At 40.8% G+C, this 18,591-nt stretch overlaps 1 protein-coding gene across 9 annotated transcripts in view; it reads left to right on the top strand.

Annotated features, from left to right (window-relative positions):
- MAPKAP1 (MAPK associated protein 1) overlaps nt 1–18,591 on the top strand; it is a 107,605-nt gene that overhangs the window by 34,480 nt on the left and 54,534 nt on the right. For all 9 annotated transcript variants that reach the window (XR_015703784.1, XM_087753375.1, XM_087753376.1 and 6 more), the window contains 2 exons: nt 11,857–12,029; nt 17,232–17,408. Coding sequence is in view for 8 of the 9 variants with exons in the window: in XM_087753375.1 (XP_087609501.1) it covers nt 11,857–12,029; nt 17,232–17,408 (350 nt within the window). In the remaining variant the exon portion in view is untranslated. The remainder of the gene's footprint in view (nt 1–11,856; nt 12,030–17,231; nt 17,409–18,591) is intronic.

Here is an 18,591-nt window from a genome sequence, read left to right as displayed (position 1 = left end):
ATGCCTTACTCTGACCTTTGTACTTGAAGAATAATTTTCAAACATTGACACTAATTACGGAGTCAGGACTCTTTTATAGGTCTGTTCAGGCACCATAGTGTGGCTGACCAAAGAATTCTGGTTTTGTAGTTAAACATTAAATTTAAATGGAGTGCTAATTGTTTTATTTGTTTCCATTATAAATTTAGATTTTTATTAAATTCTTCTTTATTTATTTAAGACTTTAGTAAATATTCCCCACTCAGAATTTGTAAAGTCAATAAAATGGTCTGTTTTTTCTATGTAAGATTCCTTTATTTGCCTATCTGAAACAAATAGGAAAATAATTCTCGTTAGCTTCTTAATACTGGTAAAGCTTTCATTTAAGATGAGGAAAATTGATTTACTAACAAAAAAAGTTTCTCAGCTCTCTATGCAGATTGAATTTATTATACCTTAGGCTGATATGGGCCTAAGTCCTGGGGAAAAAATGTTGAAAAGACTTTATGTCAGAAGGTGCTGTGAAGCCCTCTCACCCTGTCTTGCCGTTCAGAGCGGTGCGGGGGCCTGGGGGGCTTTGGTAGGGTCATCTGCAGGAGAACAGCTTTTAATTCTGCATCAGCTAAACTTGCTTGAACTGGCCCATGGGAGCATTTTCACGTGCAATATTTTAAGAGCAAAAGCTTCCTAAGGTTAAACTTTTTCATAGTCTTTTTAAAGGTACCACCTCAATGAGATGTGGCCGTTGAAGCTGCGTAGGAGAGAGCCTTTTTTTAAGCCGGTGCTTTGTGGTGGATGAAGAAGTAGCGTACCAGCACTGACTCAGTTTCAGGGACAGAGGTGTAATGTAAGAGTTAAAAAGTCCGAATATTATTAGTCCTGGACTTCTTTCCCAATATTGTGGTCATTTGGAATGCTGATACAGATTCCCAACCACATGCAGAATGCATTATTTCTTGTTTTAAATAATTGGTTTAAATGGCTCCTGGCTCAAAATGACCTCGAGCAAGAACCCAGCCTTTCCACGGTGGCAACTGTGGCGCAGCTTGCCGTACGCTACCGACCCTTGTAAAGGAGCGCTTTCAAAGGGAAACGTCGTGTTAGTGCTGAAGGAAAGTAGTTAGGAGGAGGAAGCGAAGATCTTTTCTGTGTCCAGGTAAAAGTGTAAAGAAAATTTATGGAGATAGGGTATAATTATCGGAGATTTTAGCCATACTGGAATTATTAGACCAGTCTTCTGAAAAGTATCATTAATTAATTCTGCAGAAAGCCGGGAGTCCAGGTTTTTTCTCAACTCAAAGTCTATAAGTCATTTGTATTGCTTCAGAATGTGTATTATATGCTGTGTAAAATATATTTATAAAAGTAATTTTGTGGGCAAACCAATAGGGAAAACAGTACTTAATTAGAAAAATAATGTAGAATTTCAGTGCGCATTTATATGTAATGTAAATACTATTTTCCAGAAGAAGCGGTATAAAATTTTCACAGCCAGTCAATTCTTTTTGCAGTCATGCTGCTAGTAAAAACAAAGAGACAAGTCAGCCACAGAAAATCTGTTAGGTTGCTGTCAGTAGTTAGTTGGAACTTCAGATTTCTTGGAAGGATAAATCCAAGGTCTGAACTTGTGTTGCAGGTTTGAGGACCTTTTTTTTCTTTTTTAATTGCTGGGAAAGGGTAGAATTACATCTCGGGTCTTGTGATTCTTTATCCAGTAAGATCATTTTTCTCGGCTCCCTTGCCCTTGGTCACCCTCTCGGCGTGGGGAAGGCAGCGCGTCCTCCTCCCGGAGCAGTCCCCCGTGCCGCCCGTAGCCCCATCGCTGTGGGGCTCGCTGGACGTGCCAGACCCCCGCGGCTGCTGCTGCTCCCCTGGCGAGGGGTGGCCGCCGGAGGGGCTCGGGAGGGGTCGGCCGCGTTAAACGCCGTTTGGCAGTCGACCCCGGTGCTGCAGGGTTGCCGTTTCTTAAGCTCTGAAGAGAGATCATCAAACTGAAGGAGGCGGCTGAGACATCCCTCGCTGACGAGGCTTTAGTGTTTTTCCTGGATTTGGATTCTGTTCTTTTTGCAAGAAGAGCAAATAGTTTTATTTAACAGAGCACAAATGAATTTATTCTTTTGTTCATAATTTTTGCAGTGCAAAACTTTAACCATATCGCTGGAAGCACAATTATTTAAATTTCGTTTGATTAAATGAATGCACCTCACTGACAAGTAATATAACCAAGTCAAATTCTACATGATTTTCCTTGGTGTAATCCAGCCCTAGGATTACTTGTCATAGATCATTTTCTCAAGGCTGCACTTTTTAATCCCATGGCTTTTTGCTGATAATAACAAAGTTGGAGGGAGGGACGTGCAGGTCGGCATCGCGCGTCGCGAGCAGCTCTGCGGCTCTCACGGTGGTTCGCAGTCAGGGTGCTCCGGGCAGAGCTGGGCGTCGCGGCCAGCGCCTGCCCTCGCGGCACGGGCACAGCGGACGGCGGATCGGACGGTGTCCTGGTGGCCCCGGCGCCGTCCCCGTCCGAGCGGGCTGTGTCGTGTTCTTTCAGCCTTGCCGAATAACGCAGGTATCGTCCCGAGCGTAAGGGAACTTTGGTTTAAGGGGCGAGTTCAGTGACGGATGCTGAGAAAGAAATCGCCTGGTAGAGGAAATAAAATCCCATCTTCCTGAGCAGCCTGACTGCTACATCATTTTCCGTCTCTCTGATGGTTTTTAAATTGAGGGGGAAAAAGCTGTTGTGATAGTGTTACTAAACACTGCGGAACATATTTCCATATAAAAACCTTCCTAGGTAGGAAATTCCAGTTAATAATAATTTGGAGAAAAACCTGTAGTAAAACTTGAGCATATTAACTGTTAAGAGTTTAATTTGAGCTCTGGGGGAAATGATCTATCTAGATAGGCACAGTAAAAATGATGAGATTTCAGGCAGGTTTTACAGATGATTTTCTCTTTCTTTTTAAGAATAATTGAGTCATTTTAATGATAAGCCTTGCTTGGCTTCTTTGAATGGACCGCATGTAATTAGTTGTAGCTTCAACTTTGAAATGTTTTGACAGAAAATGTAGCATTTAGCTCGTAATTTTTTTCTGGCGTCTGCCTTTAATATTTGTTCATTTTCTGCAACATACAACTTTGCTACTTCAGGTCAAATTCCAGATACAGCTCTGTTTTCTTTGTTATCTCGATTGTTTCCTTCAGGATGAGGGAGAATAATTACACAGAACATCTTTTCCAAGCAGCTGGAGTCAAATTCCAGCTGACTGCAGCACCTGTGAAGACGGTGCCTCTGCCTCGGGGCTGCGCGGTGCCGTGCCAGCCAGGGCTGCGCAGTGCCGGCGCGCTCCGGAGTGCACGGGCTCGTCCTCTAGCGCTCCTGCCCTTCTGTGAGCTTCAGATGGCAATAATGCCAGTGAATGCAAAGTGTCTGGTTTAGACTAATTAGAGGGATGATTTGTGAAACGCTGGCTATTTATTTAATTAATCACCAGCACAAAGCTATAAAACCCATATTTTAAAAATCCCTGTTAGTTTGCCATGTGGTTAATAGATTGTGGCACATTAAAAAGTGACATGGTGATGTATTAAAAATGTTCCACCTAAGGTTAGCTAATGTCCTCGAGGAACTTAAGCTGTCTGCTTTGTGCAACGGAAGCATAGGATTAGAGGCTGATCTGTTTAAGGATTGAATATTTCTGAAAACATTCATCTTTTGTATAGCATCTGTTCATTAAAATATATCGTGGCGTATTTCTTAACGTACAAATAATGTTTATGGTGTAGTTTTAATTATAAGTTTTTGTTGCGTTTTGTTGTTACAAAGAATAACTCTATTCCTCGGTATTAAATTGTACTGTTTATTACTAAGTAAAATATAAATAATTCTTCTAAAGTAGGCCGTTCCTTCTCTTCACTACGTGGAAACTAAGGATAGTTCCGTGTAATGAATGCACTTTGGTTGCAGCTATAGCAATTGTATTTTGATAAATCTGAAGATGTGTTTTCATTCTTCAGTGGAACTCTTGGAACTGACTGGGTAAGGGTTTCGTGTCCACGGCTAGCTCAGTGCCGTCGCAGCCGCTGTGGAATCCAGCCCGCCGGGAAGGCAGCCCCCGGTCCCGTGCTCGGCTTCGGCGGTGCTGCCGGGAGCATGCGGACCTGCGGCACGGGAGGTGCTCTCCTTCCCGGCCGAGCGCCGTTGGAGTGCCGCGGGATTCGAGGTGGACTGGGTCCATCTCTCCCAGGAGTCAGACCTCTGTGAAAGTAGATGAGGCCTGGGCTGCGAAGGGGGCGGACTCGGGGTTTCTCCCTCCGTTCCAAATACCATTTGTCAGAAAGAAGGAATAACGAGAAGTCGTATTCATAGCGCTTTAAGTAAAACGTTTTTTTTAATTTAAAGTGAGTTGTATAGATGAATGCGCGTTAATATGATTGAAACATGCTGTTACAAGAATTACCTGTCTTATTCTTTGCTCAGGACTTACATGGTTTTATTAATTGTGGGAGTGAATGCCAAGAAGGAACAGGCAGTAATTTGGGATACTTGATTATGTGGTTATATATGTAAATCACAGTTTTGAGGTGCATATAAAAATTCGTTCAGGTGGAAGCGTGGAAGGAAACTGTCCAGCTCTGGAGGTTATGTTTCTCAGCTGTGTGTTGTATAATTAACTGGTACATTAGGAGGGGGGCTGGAATAAAACATGAGTATGTTAATGCAGCCTGGAGCTGATGTTGTAGTGATCATTGCAATGCAGATAACGCATTTCTCATAACTGCTGCTGCCTACTGGAGCCTTTGAAACATCTGGACCTTTAATTGAAAAATAGTGTGGTGCTATACAAAGCAGACATGCTAAGTGAAGTCAACAATTTAGAATAAAAAATAATAGTGTGTTATTTACCTTGTAGTTAAATATTCATACTTTGTTATGCTTTGTATAACAGGAAATTACTGGGTTAAATTTTTATGAATAGTGACAGTGTGAATAAGATAAATTAAGTATTTAACAATGTTAATGGCATTTTACATTGTGATCTGCTAACTCTGCAGCACAAGCTAGGATGATACAAAGGAGAATCCACTCCTCAGAAAGGAACGAATTTGAAGCTTCATTGAGAAGCCGTGCGGCTGGCGGGCGTGCTGAGCCCAGCCCGGTCCCCTGCTGCCGGGGCGGGGTCCCTGGTCCCAGGGGCCGCACTGGTGGTGCTTTCCAGAAGTGACTTAAGAATAACAAAAGTAATTGTGTGGCTATAGTAATGAAAATACCGATACTGGCTTAACCACCTGATGAAATAAATATCCTTATTTCGCCATAGTAGGGTATGGTACGGTGCGCTGGAGAATAAAAGGGGTAGAACTACCCTGTGTTTTCATACGAACACTAAGGCTTAGCGTTACGCCTCTGAATATTAATGTAATATACAACTGAACGGGCATTTTCTCCAGATCTGTTATAGTACTGTGCAAATAGAACGAACAGACTATGTTATAAATATTTAACCGTCTTGTTACGTTAGATGCTGTTCTGCTCACCGCACCAAAATCTACTAGTTGCAGCTCCGTGTTTCACTGCTGGGTAGTGTGGGTCTCGGGTGCTGAGGCTGATAAATGTGTTCATCATCGTGTTTTGCTGCCAGTGTGTTTGCTCTGAACCATATGCCGGTAGTGTCATTATATTGCGCTACAGCACGAGGGTTTCTGCCACATGCTTATTGAAAGCTTTTAAGATATTCGATCGTCTAAACGTTAAAAAAATTATCTTTTTTTTTTTTTTAGCTGACCCTTCTTTTTCTGCTCAGCCCCTCAAAAGCTGTTTTGCTGATGAGAGAATATGACTGACTGTTTTATTCCCATTTATTTTGGATGAAGAAATAATTGCTCTAAATTTTTTTTATTTTTAAGTCAAGAGCTTAGAAAACGATGCTTTTCAATCGTTGCCGTAGAAAAATATAGTCCTTCGTATTGCCATAAACATCTGTGCTCTAGTCTGTTAGAACTTTTGGTTGTGTTGTAAATGCTGAGTTAATATATTTCAGTTTTTTCCCCTTCATGTATTTTCTATATGTTGTTTAGATGCATATGTAAGTAAGTTATGTTTAGGAGGTGATTGCTGGATTGCGTAGTACATTAAATACCCTGTCACCTAAAACAAAAAACATTTCACTGAGTTTAAAAGTGAGAAGAAATTTTACATTTGGAAAAGGATAAGCATTTATTTCCATTTTGTGTAATGTTTAGCATTGTTCGCTGGGAGGTGAGTCAATGACTTGAATTAATTATAATTACTGAAGAGACATATACTGATTGAGCAAATAAAGTAGTAAGCTCATTCGTGCCAAGGCCATCTAATTAAATGCTAACTTTGGATAAGCAAGATGTGCATGAAAGATTAATTTTAAGAGGTTTTTATGACTCCCACTAAATAACGATTCAGTAAAATCTTTGCATTATATCATTAGAACATCTAATCTTAAAGTGATATAACATTTAGTCACAGAACTCTATTGTACAGGAAGATGCCGTAAATTATTATTGTTGAAAATTAATCTCTTTTCTCTAAGAAATGTTTATGGACTTTGTTTTAATTCTCTACCATGGTGTGCAGTGCAGCAAATCAGGAGTGAGAAGGATAGAGCGCACACATTTTTCTCAATGGCCATTTCATTAGCTTTCCATTATGCAGGTACCTCGGAACTCTGCTTAGGAGTAAGTTGTCTTAGGGAGGGACAGAACGGTACCAAACGTCCTGCATCATCTAGAAGATGATTAGTGGCCCTACAATAATCAATTCGAGATATACATCATCTGGTATTGGGGGGAGGTACAGGTTTTCTCATGGACTTTGATTAGAAATCGATTTTAAATCTTAGAAAGACTTCTTATGTTGAAAGGATCGATGGAGTTTAAATATGTATTTTTTCCTTTTTTGGATTAACATACTGTGTTTATGTTTAAACCATATTAATTTTATTACAGAACATTAAATAATGATACAGATATTTCTAAAATTATGTGTAGCCAGTGAAGATCATTCTATGTGCAGTTTTCCTGTCGTAATTGTAGTAACCAGTATTTCTATAATTAAACACCACACCTCGCAAATACAATCCTAGAAAATCCATAAAAATTCATCACTTGAGTTGCCTGTCATATCCTTCACTCACGCTCTTGTCTAGAAGTACCAGCAACATATGTACGTGCTCTTGGTGGTACTTAGGTTCTTGTAATTAGCCCGACTGCCGTTGTTATATATCCCCAATATTTTGTGGCTGTGTTTATTTTAGAGAATACGAGAAGCATGGATTCACAGCAACATTAGTCTTAAGGTACGAAGCTGTTCTTTCAGAAGAAATTTGTTTCTTAATGGGAATAACTTTCCTAAGCTTAGCCGCTGCTTATTATCAAAGTGCATAAATATACATTGATCCGCTTAATTTAAATTAGAAAAAATAGAAAGCAGAAAGTTTGTGAATTCAGCAGACTGTACTTTTCAGCAATGTCAAATAACAGACGTAATTCTGTGCAGCTCTTGAATAGCAGCAGAAAAGAAGAGCCGTAACGTGCCAAAGAACTACGATGTGCCAACCACCGAGAGTGCTGACGACAAAGATGGAGAAAACAGAAGTATAAAGAAATTGTGGTTTGTTTCTGTGCACACCACGTTAGCGATGATTTGGGAAGTAGTGTCCCTGTTTTCTTGCCCCGTCAAGCCTGTGTACGCTGCACAGCGCCATGTCTCCTCCAGTGAATTGCAGGTGACGAAACAGCATCTTTGCTTTGAGTGAGGTGGGAATGCTATAGAAATAGCAAACGGAAATTTTCGTCAGATCAGACTTCAGGAGAGCACTAGATAGCCTTAAGAGAATCCATGAATAAAAATACTAAGAAAAATTTCTATGATTTATTGAATGTTTTCTCTGTATCCAGTTACTCCTCACTTCCTTAAAGGATTGGTGGAATGTAACATTTCTAACAATAAAAGCTTAATGGAATCAGATTTGTGATTTCCTAGAAAATTAACGAGATATTTTGTCAATTTTATTCCAGACTTCATTTGTCAGAATATACAGTGTCCAGTGACAAGCTAAAAGAATTTTTTGACAAATTAACTATGCCACAGGTGACAGATCAGGAAAATGTTAATTTAACAGCCCCTTTATGCTTCCCAGATTTATTGGAGGCTATTAAGGAAACTCCAAATGGTAGGGCCCCTGGCCCTGAATAGATTTTCCATTGAATTTTATACAGGATCTATTAATAAAGTTTGATGCTGCCTTTTTGAATATAGGTAATTGTACTTTATCTTCTGGGTCCCCTCAGCATTTACAGTTGGAATACAATTTTTTAGTTGGGAGAAGAAAGTAATTATGTTTCCAGTGGTGTCTGTAATCTGGTTCTGAATGATTCCTCCTAAAGAAGAGACCACAGGCGCCATAGGAAGCCCACAGGTTATTACGAGTCAAATCCAGTGTGGCTAGGCCTTTGCCTCTTGGCCACCGAGACTAATAATTGGATCCCTTTTATTCAGTCCCACCACCTACAAATCCTTACCTAATAAGCTTTGCACAGGTAAGTAATTGAGCTCTGTGGGACTTCCCACACAATTAATATTTTGCAGGATCAGACTAAGAATATGGATTCATTCCATCCCATAGACAGGTACCTGATGTTTTGGATTTCTAGTGCTGGTTTGGAACAAGTATCATCGATTTGCAATAAGCACAGCGGTGGTTTCCTCCAGACCCCTTTGGCTTGGTGACTGATGGGTCTGAGCCTTGGCCCACGTGTTCGTAGGCGGTACTGATGTTTCCTACCTGATGGGACGATGAATGTCCTCATTACTAACAGACAGTCTAATCAGCTTCCAAATCTCAGGTTTCAGCCTCTCTAATATCTTATGGCAATCAGTTTTACAGCACTTTTAATTAATAAAAATATTTCACTCACTTTTTTAAAGATCCTGAGTATCATAGTGATGCTTTTGAGCCGTTTCCCGGTACTGCTGCTGTTAGTATTGCTCCCCTTGCTCCAAGAGCAGCTGGAATCCTAATACGTGTGTGAATTACCCCGGTTTAAGTCACCCGTCTTCTTGATGTTCGTGCTGAGTGTTTGTGAGTAAGAGAACACGGGTATCGGGAATGGAGGGCGTTCGGACAAGCAAGGTGGTAACGACTGGAGGAGGTAGAGGAGATTTAGAGATGGGGAAGAACCGAGAAAAGTTTATTTAAAAAACAACAAACACAAAGCAACAGCACGTTGGGCGTGGGGCAAAGAAAGAGAAGCACGGTGAAAGACAGACCACGGGAAGTTACCATCTTATCTGTGGTAGCTGTAAGATCGGGGTCCCCAGGATGTGTGCATTTTATAGATACATGTGTTTATTGGATTATGAGCTTATAAAACAGTCTGTACTTGCAGTAGTGGCTAATGGACTAATCTAGTCTTTTTGGTTATTAGTTACAGTTCTCGGCTCATTTGTCTGTTCTCTGGTTTTATGCTGTGTACATCAGTTGTAACCTTGGCATCGACTCTCACATCTGGTTGTCAATTTTTCTTGGATTTTCCATTATCAGGACTAAGCATTACTTACGATTCTGCCATCCTTGGGTTTAAATACGTAACTAACTTAGCATGCCAAGGAGTCACATTAATTTCCTTGATAACTGCTATTTGCTCATTCAGATGCAAATGTAGTTGAAACAACAGGTCTCCCGTTCTGGCCGGTATCTCCAGTTGTGACCGTAAGGTGAGCGATGCTCACAGCCTCGGGTGTGTTCGTGCATTCCCCTGGTTGGTGCCTGCACCGGGGCAAAGCCAGGGATAGACTTTGAGACCGGCGATTCATTACCTGATACCAGCTTAACTCCCCTTAAAAATAAGTCCTGTAAGTAGGAAGGCAAGAGGAGAAAGAAAGAAGGAACGGAAACAAAACCCCCTTATTTTTTTAGCAGTTGTAGTTCTGTTGTGCTAATGATTTCCTTGGAGAGGTAGGGCATGGGCACGGGTGGTATCTCGGAGTCGCAGGCCCACCAGCTCATCCAAAGGCTTGTTAAGGCTTACCCAGACGAGGTGAAGGAATGTCCCATATTCTGTTACCAATCTAACATTTCCTTTTAAATGAGTAAAAACAATTTCTTCTTACCTGAAAAACATGGGAAGAGGAGGTATCTGCACTATAAAAATGCTTTCTTAAAAAACAAATTCGTTACATTTGGATGTATTTTAATAATACTTTTAGCTATGCTGGTATGAATAACTTTAATCTTTAAATTCCTATTGTTTCTCTAATTTATAATCACACTGAAGGATCAAATGGTTTTTAGCAATATATTGAAATTAGCACATGACATTTAACTCCTTGTTTTATACTCTCGTCATAGATTTATAGTATTGAATCCTTTTATTCTGTTACTTAGAATTCCAAGTGATTAATTCCAATAATACTTTCTTCTCTCAGGGCCCATATATGTATAGAGACGGATAGAGATATATAGTTACATCAGGGCTGCTTTTGAGGAGGGGAGCAGGATGTGCAAGCTTTTGTCTGTTTAAAAGATTACTGGTTTAAAAATGCAGTCCTATCTGCAGTAGACTGAACTTTTTTTCTTGTAATGCAAACTTTATAGATCTTTATGTTGCTCTGTATCTTATGTTTTATTTAATCATTAATCTCCACAGTGCCAAGCAGATTTTTTTAGTAGAGTAGGTTCCAATAAAAACCAATATTAGTTAATCCTTCTTGATTGTCTTCAAATAGCTCCGAATAGTTTAATGACTCAGTTGTGTGTGTGATTTTGTTCTTCTCTTGGCAAACCAAGGTCAAGCCTAAGGTTTATTTTTAAACGTCATCTTAACCTCGACGTATGATCGACATTCATTTTTGCCACAGCTCTCTGCTGGGGCTGGGTTACCTGGTGTGACTTCCCGGGGATGAGCAGTCTGCGCTGCTGGCTGGGACCTAAGCTCGGAGCTTGGAGGCTGTTTCTGAATTGTTGGCATCTGTAAGATTCGAGTTTCGGTCTCGCCGATTTGTGTGTGCAGGCCGCTGCCAGCTGTGGTGGGCTCTTCCTTTTTGTCCGTTCGTGGGAATGTGCTGGCCAGGCTCCAGTCTCCCCGTCTACGTATGCCGGGAGTTTCCCTGCGTTTTATCCCATTGTGCACCCAGGTGTGAGCTCCTTTGACTCCTTTTGGTGTGGCAGCCGGAGAGGGAAGGCGACGGGGAAAGGAGGAGAGGAGTCCCAGACCGAAGCTGGAGGGGAACTAGAGTGCTGAAAAGCAAGGAGCGCTGGCGATGCGGGCGGACTCCAGACCTGGAGTAGCTAGCGATGAGGCAGGCTGCTTTGGCAGCGCCGGCGCCTCGCCTGTGCCGGGGCGCCAGGGAGGGGGTGCGAGCTGGAGGAATGGGGCACGGTAAGCTGGCAGCTCTGCTCGTGAGGGAAGCGAGCGTTCCACGTCGCGGGAAAGAACGACAGAGAAAAGCAGAAATGTAGAAACGAGGGTAACGCTAGTATTAAATGCTGATGGAAAAATGGTTTTGAAGTTTTAGGGAGGCTTGCAGTTCTCTCTTCCCCCCCATCCCCACCCTTTTCATACTTCTTTTTTTTCTTGATCCTGCAAGAACGTGGGATCTTGCAGTGAAGTTCAGACTTTTTATGGAAATCTGTGAAATCATTGCTAAATATTTTGGATCATTTTTACAGATACGTTAAACAGCAGTAAAAGAATTGGAATTTAAACGTTGGAGCTTCTTCCAGTTTTAAGTTGTAGCAGTGTATTTTAATCTTTCTACTGAAAAGAATTCCATCCGTACCAGATTTTGTATTAGCTCTGTCATACTTTTATACATTCTAATGAAATATATTTTCTCGACAGGGTCATGTTGGTACAACGGCAACCAAAAAAATTGATGTCTACCTCCCACTGCACACAAGCCAAGACAAACTGCAGCCCATGACAGTTGTGACGATAGCAAATGCCAAGGTGCATGACCTGATTGGACTAATATGCTGGCAATATACAAGTGAGGGACGGGAACCCAAACTGAAGTAATGTTCTTTCTTTACTACCTCTTGATCTCTAATTTTCTCCTCTGCAGCCTTTTTGCATAATGAAATGAATTTCCGTGTCAATGTTTTTGTAGATAAATCTTAGAAAAACCACCTGCACATTTGTCAGTATTTCCTTTTGAGCAGTACATGTGCATCTATATCCATTTCTCTTTCAATTAAACTACCGGCTACTGTATAATGATAAGCATGTGAAACCATGGATCTGTAAATGAATCATAATTTTAAAACGCTCTATGTAAAAATAATAGAAATCTTATCTGTTTTGGTGTCATGGAGACATTTTTTATTTTATGTCCCATCTATTTTTTGGTAGGGTTCTTAATGGCTAAGATGACAAGGATGTCAAATAAAATGCAGAACTCGTCTGTAACTCCCTCTCCGGTTTGTTCTGAGGGAAGGTACCCCGGCTCTGACTCGTTTTGTCTGCAAGGTACCAGTTCCTCCTGCAGATTCATGGAGAGCGGAATCGCTGTACGCGTGACGGTGTGTCTTGGAAGTAGTTAGTGTTCCCCTGAAACCATGGAGTAGATGTTAGCCGTAGTGAGTACGCCTGAAAACAAGTCAGAATTCTGTCATAGAGCTTCAGCATTATCACTTGCTTTCTGCTGTCATTTTGCTGACATAATGACTTTAATTCATTATATACATGTTAAAATATTTCTGGTTTTCTGAGAATTGACAGGTATAGGAGCTAAAGGTGCTTTTCTTTCCAGGTTATCATCCTGGAGATAGCACTAAGATAAAGATATGCAAATAAGGATCCTGAAAACAAATTAAATACCAGTTTTCTTCAAAATTGTGAATGAAATTGCATGCTTTAATTCAAAAACCTCTGTCATGCAGTATTCTGTAATTTCTGCAAGACTTTGACCGCGGTCACATGGGCTCTTTGCTGTAAAGAGCAGCATCTGTGTTGTCCTCAGAAATGTTAGCTTCAGTTAACCAAGGGACTTTTCAGTATCTTTGCTAATCATTGCTTACGTCTTCGTTGTGCAAGAGTCCTGCCTCTAAGATTTCTGTGACTAAATAACGGATTGGGTTTGCTGTGCTGGAGAACTCGTGTTGTTTAGTAAGAGCTGTTGCTTTATCACGGTAGGTGACATAAGGTATATAAAACAGGTACTTCAGAGCCACTCATCGGGGCAACTTTGGTTTTCAAAGAGTTCTGTAAAATACTTCAGTTTTTGCTGGGTCATAGAACATAAAATAAGAACTTAAAATAGTTTATTATGGAGTTGTTAGTAGCAGATACTAGCAGGTGACTTTTCCGGTGCAAAGAAGGTTAGGAGTTTTGTTTGGTTTTTTCTATAGGAGCCAATTTTCACTTTGTTGTTGTTCCTGGGATATTTGATGACTGGGGTTTTTTGGCAATGGATTTTACAGTTCGCTCTTCCAGCATTTTCCAGAAGTGCTCGAGGACTCGGTGGCCGTCCCTCCTGCCGTGGCACAGTTGTAACGGGGGAAGGGAGGCGCTGAGCGCTGCCTGAGCTGCCCTTCTCCGGGGCTGGTTGCTTTCTGCGCAGTAGATGCAGAGCGACCCAGAAAAGCAGCCCCTCCGGAAAACAGTTTCATGGATACTGTTGCCTTGGATATAGGATTTCCCCTAGCTCTCTCAACAAACATATGAGATGTTTCAGAGGTTAAACGCTTCAGTTCAGTTTGTCATTTTTTTACACTGGAGAAGAAATATAAAATTATTTGCAGATGGTGCCATTTCGTTTGCTGTTACTAACTTCTGTTCGTTATATCATAAGTTCAAAAAAGTGTCCTTTGTGTATGATTAGCTTATTTTTTAATGAGTAAGACACCACTAATGTCAGTCTTTGGACACGTGTATGTTTTTCAGGAGCACAGCACACCTCAAACAGAGCACTGCCCCTGAGCAGAGGCAGTCCATGAAACATCATTGCCCACGGCAAAAGTCAGCAGTGGGAGGAAGTGAATTGCACTGTCTGCCTTGAAGGATAAGCTGTTGTGATGTGTCGAAGAGTGATCGTGACCAAGGAGGCTGTCTGATGTAATCAAATCTCAGGACAGAAATAATAAAATAAATAATGGAGGCATGAGTTCCCAAGAACAGTCTTAACAGCACAATTGAGAATCTGGGTACAAATGCTCAGAGGAAGGGGCAGAGCCTCAAGATTACAAGCAGTTTGTTTTCTTGTGTGGTTCTCAATTATTTCTCATGTCTCCGTCATCTTTTTTTAGCATTGCTGACTGCCTGTCCTGTAGCAAGGATCGATTTAACTGTAGACTCATTCTCATCGTTCCCAAATAAGGGAAGAGCTTGTGTAGGTTGCACATTCGACATTTGCTGTTTGCTCCTGATTTAGTCAGTTTAGAGTATAAAAAGAAAAAAATCAGGATCATTGTGACACTGCACTAAAATACATATAGAGAATGCTTCAAATCTGATATACAATGCATGCAGAATGACAAATATACCTACTAGTAACACAATTTGAGAATAATGAGGAGGTTGTAGACTTTGTAATTAAGAGAAACAACCCCTCTGTCTTTAGGAAAAAAATATATTACTGCCTAATTCTTTTTCCTCAAAGGTAGATGTAAGAGTCTGAAACAAATGAGTGCTAGTTGACAGCTTTGAGGCCATTTCGTATTCAGTTAGGCTGCCTTTTTTATTTTAGTTGTATTATATTTGTCTCTGTCCGGTGTCTTGATGTGAGGAACCGCTGACAGTGTTAGCAGCCCTGTTCCTGGCCTCTTGCCTCTGAACTCTGGTCATGACCCACGGGACCCCAGACAGATGGACTGTAATCATTCCGCCTGCAAAAAATAAGCAAAATCCCTTTCTAGGAATAACTGAATAGTGAGCTGCAAAATTCAAATACGCTTCCTATTTTTAGAAGTTAGGAATGCTATTACATCTGTCAGTTGTTGTACTTAACGTCTGCGTTCTGTCCCTAGCAAACCTGGATTCTCAGGACTTTGCACCTTGTAATTGGAAGCCTAAGGTTCAGGGCTTTGATCTCATCCGGGTGGAGGTTCAAAATGCAGAACAGTTTTACCGATTGGACTTGCTTTTTCAACAGATTGTGACTTAGTCTGCGTTAATGTTCAGGAACCCACTCCGTGTTTGAAGACATTTGTAACCCCTTTAATTTACGGGATTTAACCGACATTGTGTATTTTCCGTATAATTGGTGGAAGATAAGTTGTTGTCACCACCGCCTTATTTTGGCACTTGGATTGCTTTGAGATGGCACTGAATGTGTTCTGTTGTCTGCACATCTATATGTTTCTCTGGCTTTAATGAGAATTATGCAAATGCATCAAGTACCAAATGAAAACGTTAGCTTTATACAGAGCTTTAAGTGCGCATCAGGCTGCACCTAGAAGAATTCTGTCTAACGACTGGGTTAGAAAATCAGCAGTGTAAGGCACAGGCCAGGGCTGCGGGAAGACGGGAATCGGTGACTGTTCAGACTGGAGAGGCTCATAGCGTGGGGTGGCTTCTGAGTTACGTTGAACTGGGCAGAATGAGCATGCAGAGCTTGGTGTCTGCATTCATAGAAATCTAAATGGAGTAAGAGAAGGACCCGAAAATCATGCCAGGCGTTTCTCACTACGTAAGCAGGATCAGCTGCATCTATGTTATTCCCAGCCTTTTTGTTTAGCTCGTCCCTGCAGAGTGGCACGGAGGCAGAGCAGGCAGCTCCCGCCTGGGTCGGCCTTCTCCGCTCGTCGGAGCCCTGGCGCTGGGTGCAGTCTCTTCCCAGCGCTGCCTTTCACCAGTTTCCCTAAAAGTTACTTAAGTCCTCTTGCAGAAGTTAAAAATTAATTCTACAGCAATGTTCCAGTTCTTCATAACAGTCCAGAGACTCGTGAAAGTTTCTTTTCAAAATTCGTAGTGACAAACGTTGCTGGCTTACCTTTTTGTTAGCAAATATACCACTTACCTTAATAGTAATGCAACATTATTCCCTGTTTTATATAATAAATGTCTTAGTTGTGACAAGGTGCATATAGATCACCTGGACTAAGCACTCCCAATAAAGCACAGTTGCAACCGAAGGTTTGTGAATTAATTGAGAAAATTGCAAATCAGGTAGTCAGTGAAATAATTCATTGTCACATCCAATCAATAAACTTTGTAAATCAACTCATTTAATTCAAAAAATGATCTATATAGATCAAGCGACCAATTAAACAATTAGCATACACTTTGCAATTAATTAATGTAAGCATCAATCATGCAATTAAAACTCCAAATTTAAACTGCAGAGTTTAGAAACACAGTGCCACGTGAACATTCAAGCTATACTTCACGGCTGTGGAAAATGCCTAAATGCTGGCACATTTACAATAAGAAAGAATACTTATTTTCAGCTCAATAATTTAAATACTAGCATTTGAAATAGATTTTAATATTAGGAAACTATGATTAATAGTCTGTTTGGGATATATAGATAGTTATTTCCCTAATGGTTTTGTTTGTGGAAAGAAAGAGACTTAGATTTTTCGCTCGTATTTTCTTCACACTATAGCTGTTCAAAACTTCCTGTGTTATTTAGTTCTGCTTGTTGGTCTGTACTAACTTTTAACTGTTTTTAGTGATTGAACTTCTTAGATATTTAGAAAAGGCAGCTTTTCTACCAGTCGTTGCTACCAGTTGAGCAGATTTTTTGCTCGTCCTGTAGTTCATTACGCTGTTTACCTGCCCGAGAGCCTTCTCGGCTTTTCAAGCATACGCTCAGTAAGCTTACCCACAGTTGCCTAATCTATGAAAGAATAGATAGATGCTGCTTGTTTGTCTTTCGTTCGAAAATGTAATGGTCATATAAATAAATAAATTTTCACAAATGGAGAAATATTGCTTCCAGCTTTATGAAGTCATGAAACTTTTATAGACTTTGTATTTTAATCACTGTCCGTCTTTGGCTTGCAGTTCGGTTAACGATGAAGTAAGGCTCGCCGCTTTACTCTGAGGTTTCGGGGTTTTTCCTGTTACCGCATGGTTATGGTAGCAAGATATGTTGGGACGTTGTTGGGACAGGTTTATATCCATGCCCTCAGTGGCTTTTAAGTATCTTACTCCTGTAATGGGCATGTCTGCTGGTTTGTTTTCTACAGCATTTAGCAACTGGTATTGATCGGCTGAACTGAGTCGGTTGTCTAGCTTCCCTCCTGAAGGAACTTGTTTTGTCTTTGTTTCAGCGACAACGTCAATGCCTACTGTCTCCATATTGCGGAGGATGACGGTGAGGTCGACACAGATTTTCCACCCTTGGATTCCAATGAGCCAATTCACAAGTTTGGCTTCAGCACCCTGGCGCTGGTTGAAAAGTACTCCTCTCCCGGCCTGGCAGCAAAACAGTCGCTCTTTGTTCGCATGTGAGTATGGATGCTAACTTTTCAGTCACTGGGAAACATCTGTGTGTCTGTGCCACCGCCGCGTCTTTTTTCTTCTCTACTTTTCTTCCTCTGAACGTAGCGAAATTCAGGGGGCACGCGTATTTGCGGTTCTCTGCAGACGATGCCCTGCCCTGGGGTCTGTCACGAGGCAGGCAGGGAAGTGAATGCTGCTGCCAGCAACTCGGCTGAGCTCATCACTGGGGGTCTAAAACTACAGAGAAGAAAATAAGTCCTTCTGCATATGATTAGTGTGGAGGACATTGAACTGTTGCACTGCTGCTAGTAAATATTTGGAATGTACACAAAGTCTGAGCTCATAATCTTAATTTTGCTCCAGCCATGCTGCTTATTTATGAAGAATATGTTCTGAATAATAAATGAAATAAGGTATATAATAGCTTCAGAGAGTTAAAATTATGAAGTCATTCATGTTGGATGCCCAGAGCCCTTTTCAATAGGTATTAAGAACTGATCTTGCTAGTGACTTTTTAATTACTTTGGGAAAGTGTATTGAATTCTAGCAGGAAAAAAAGAAGCGTACTCATGGTGTTTGGGTGTCCCACATATGAGAGACTTCAAAATCTTCTTTCAAAGCCTGATAGACAAAGTAGCAAATTGGCATTTTGAGACTGGTTAGTAGACTGAAAAGCAACTAACTCTAAATACAAACAGTTGCAGAGTGCATTAATAACAATGCAGCGATTGAGGAGAGAAATGAGCAGTAAATGAGCACGTGGTTAGGATAGGACTGGATAAACCACTCTGAAGTCCAGGGGAATTTTGAAGAGGAAGACCCCATCCACTGCTGAAACTTGAAGCTGTCTGGTTTGTAGGTCAAGAAGAATTTGCCGTATCATTATCAGAGAATTAGGGTTTGAGTGATATACACAGTGCTTGATCACTTTTTCTTTGCTTGTGAGTGAAAAATCTTTTAAACCATCAGAAAGCCTTAATTACTATAACAAAATACTAGTAGCATAAGCCACTTCTTACCCAGGAAAAGTATTTCATGTTTGGATCTCTTGAAGTGAAAATGCTAAGAGGGTTTTCCTGGCTATTGGACATTTTTTTAGTTTATAAAGGATTACTTACATTTCATTACCATACAGCTGCTTCAGGTTTTGAATAATCAGACATTTAAAAAAAAATCTGAGCTATTTAA

The sequence above is a fragment of the Nipponia nippon genome, unplaced genomic scaffold (assembly GCF_047370975.1).
Source record: "Nipponia nippon isolate SJK-2023a ecotype South Korea unplaced genomic scaffold, ASM4737097v1 scaffold_16, whole genome shotgun sequence".
In the NCBI taxonomy this organism is placed as follows: domain Eukaryota; kingdom Metazoa; phylum Chordata; class Aves; order Pelecaniformes; family Threskiornithidae; genus Nipponia; species Nipponia nippon.
Note: the sequence above shows the minus strand (reverse complement) of the source record. Positions and strands in the feature narration are given on the sequence as shown.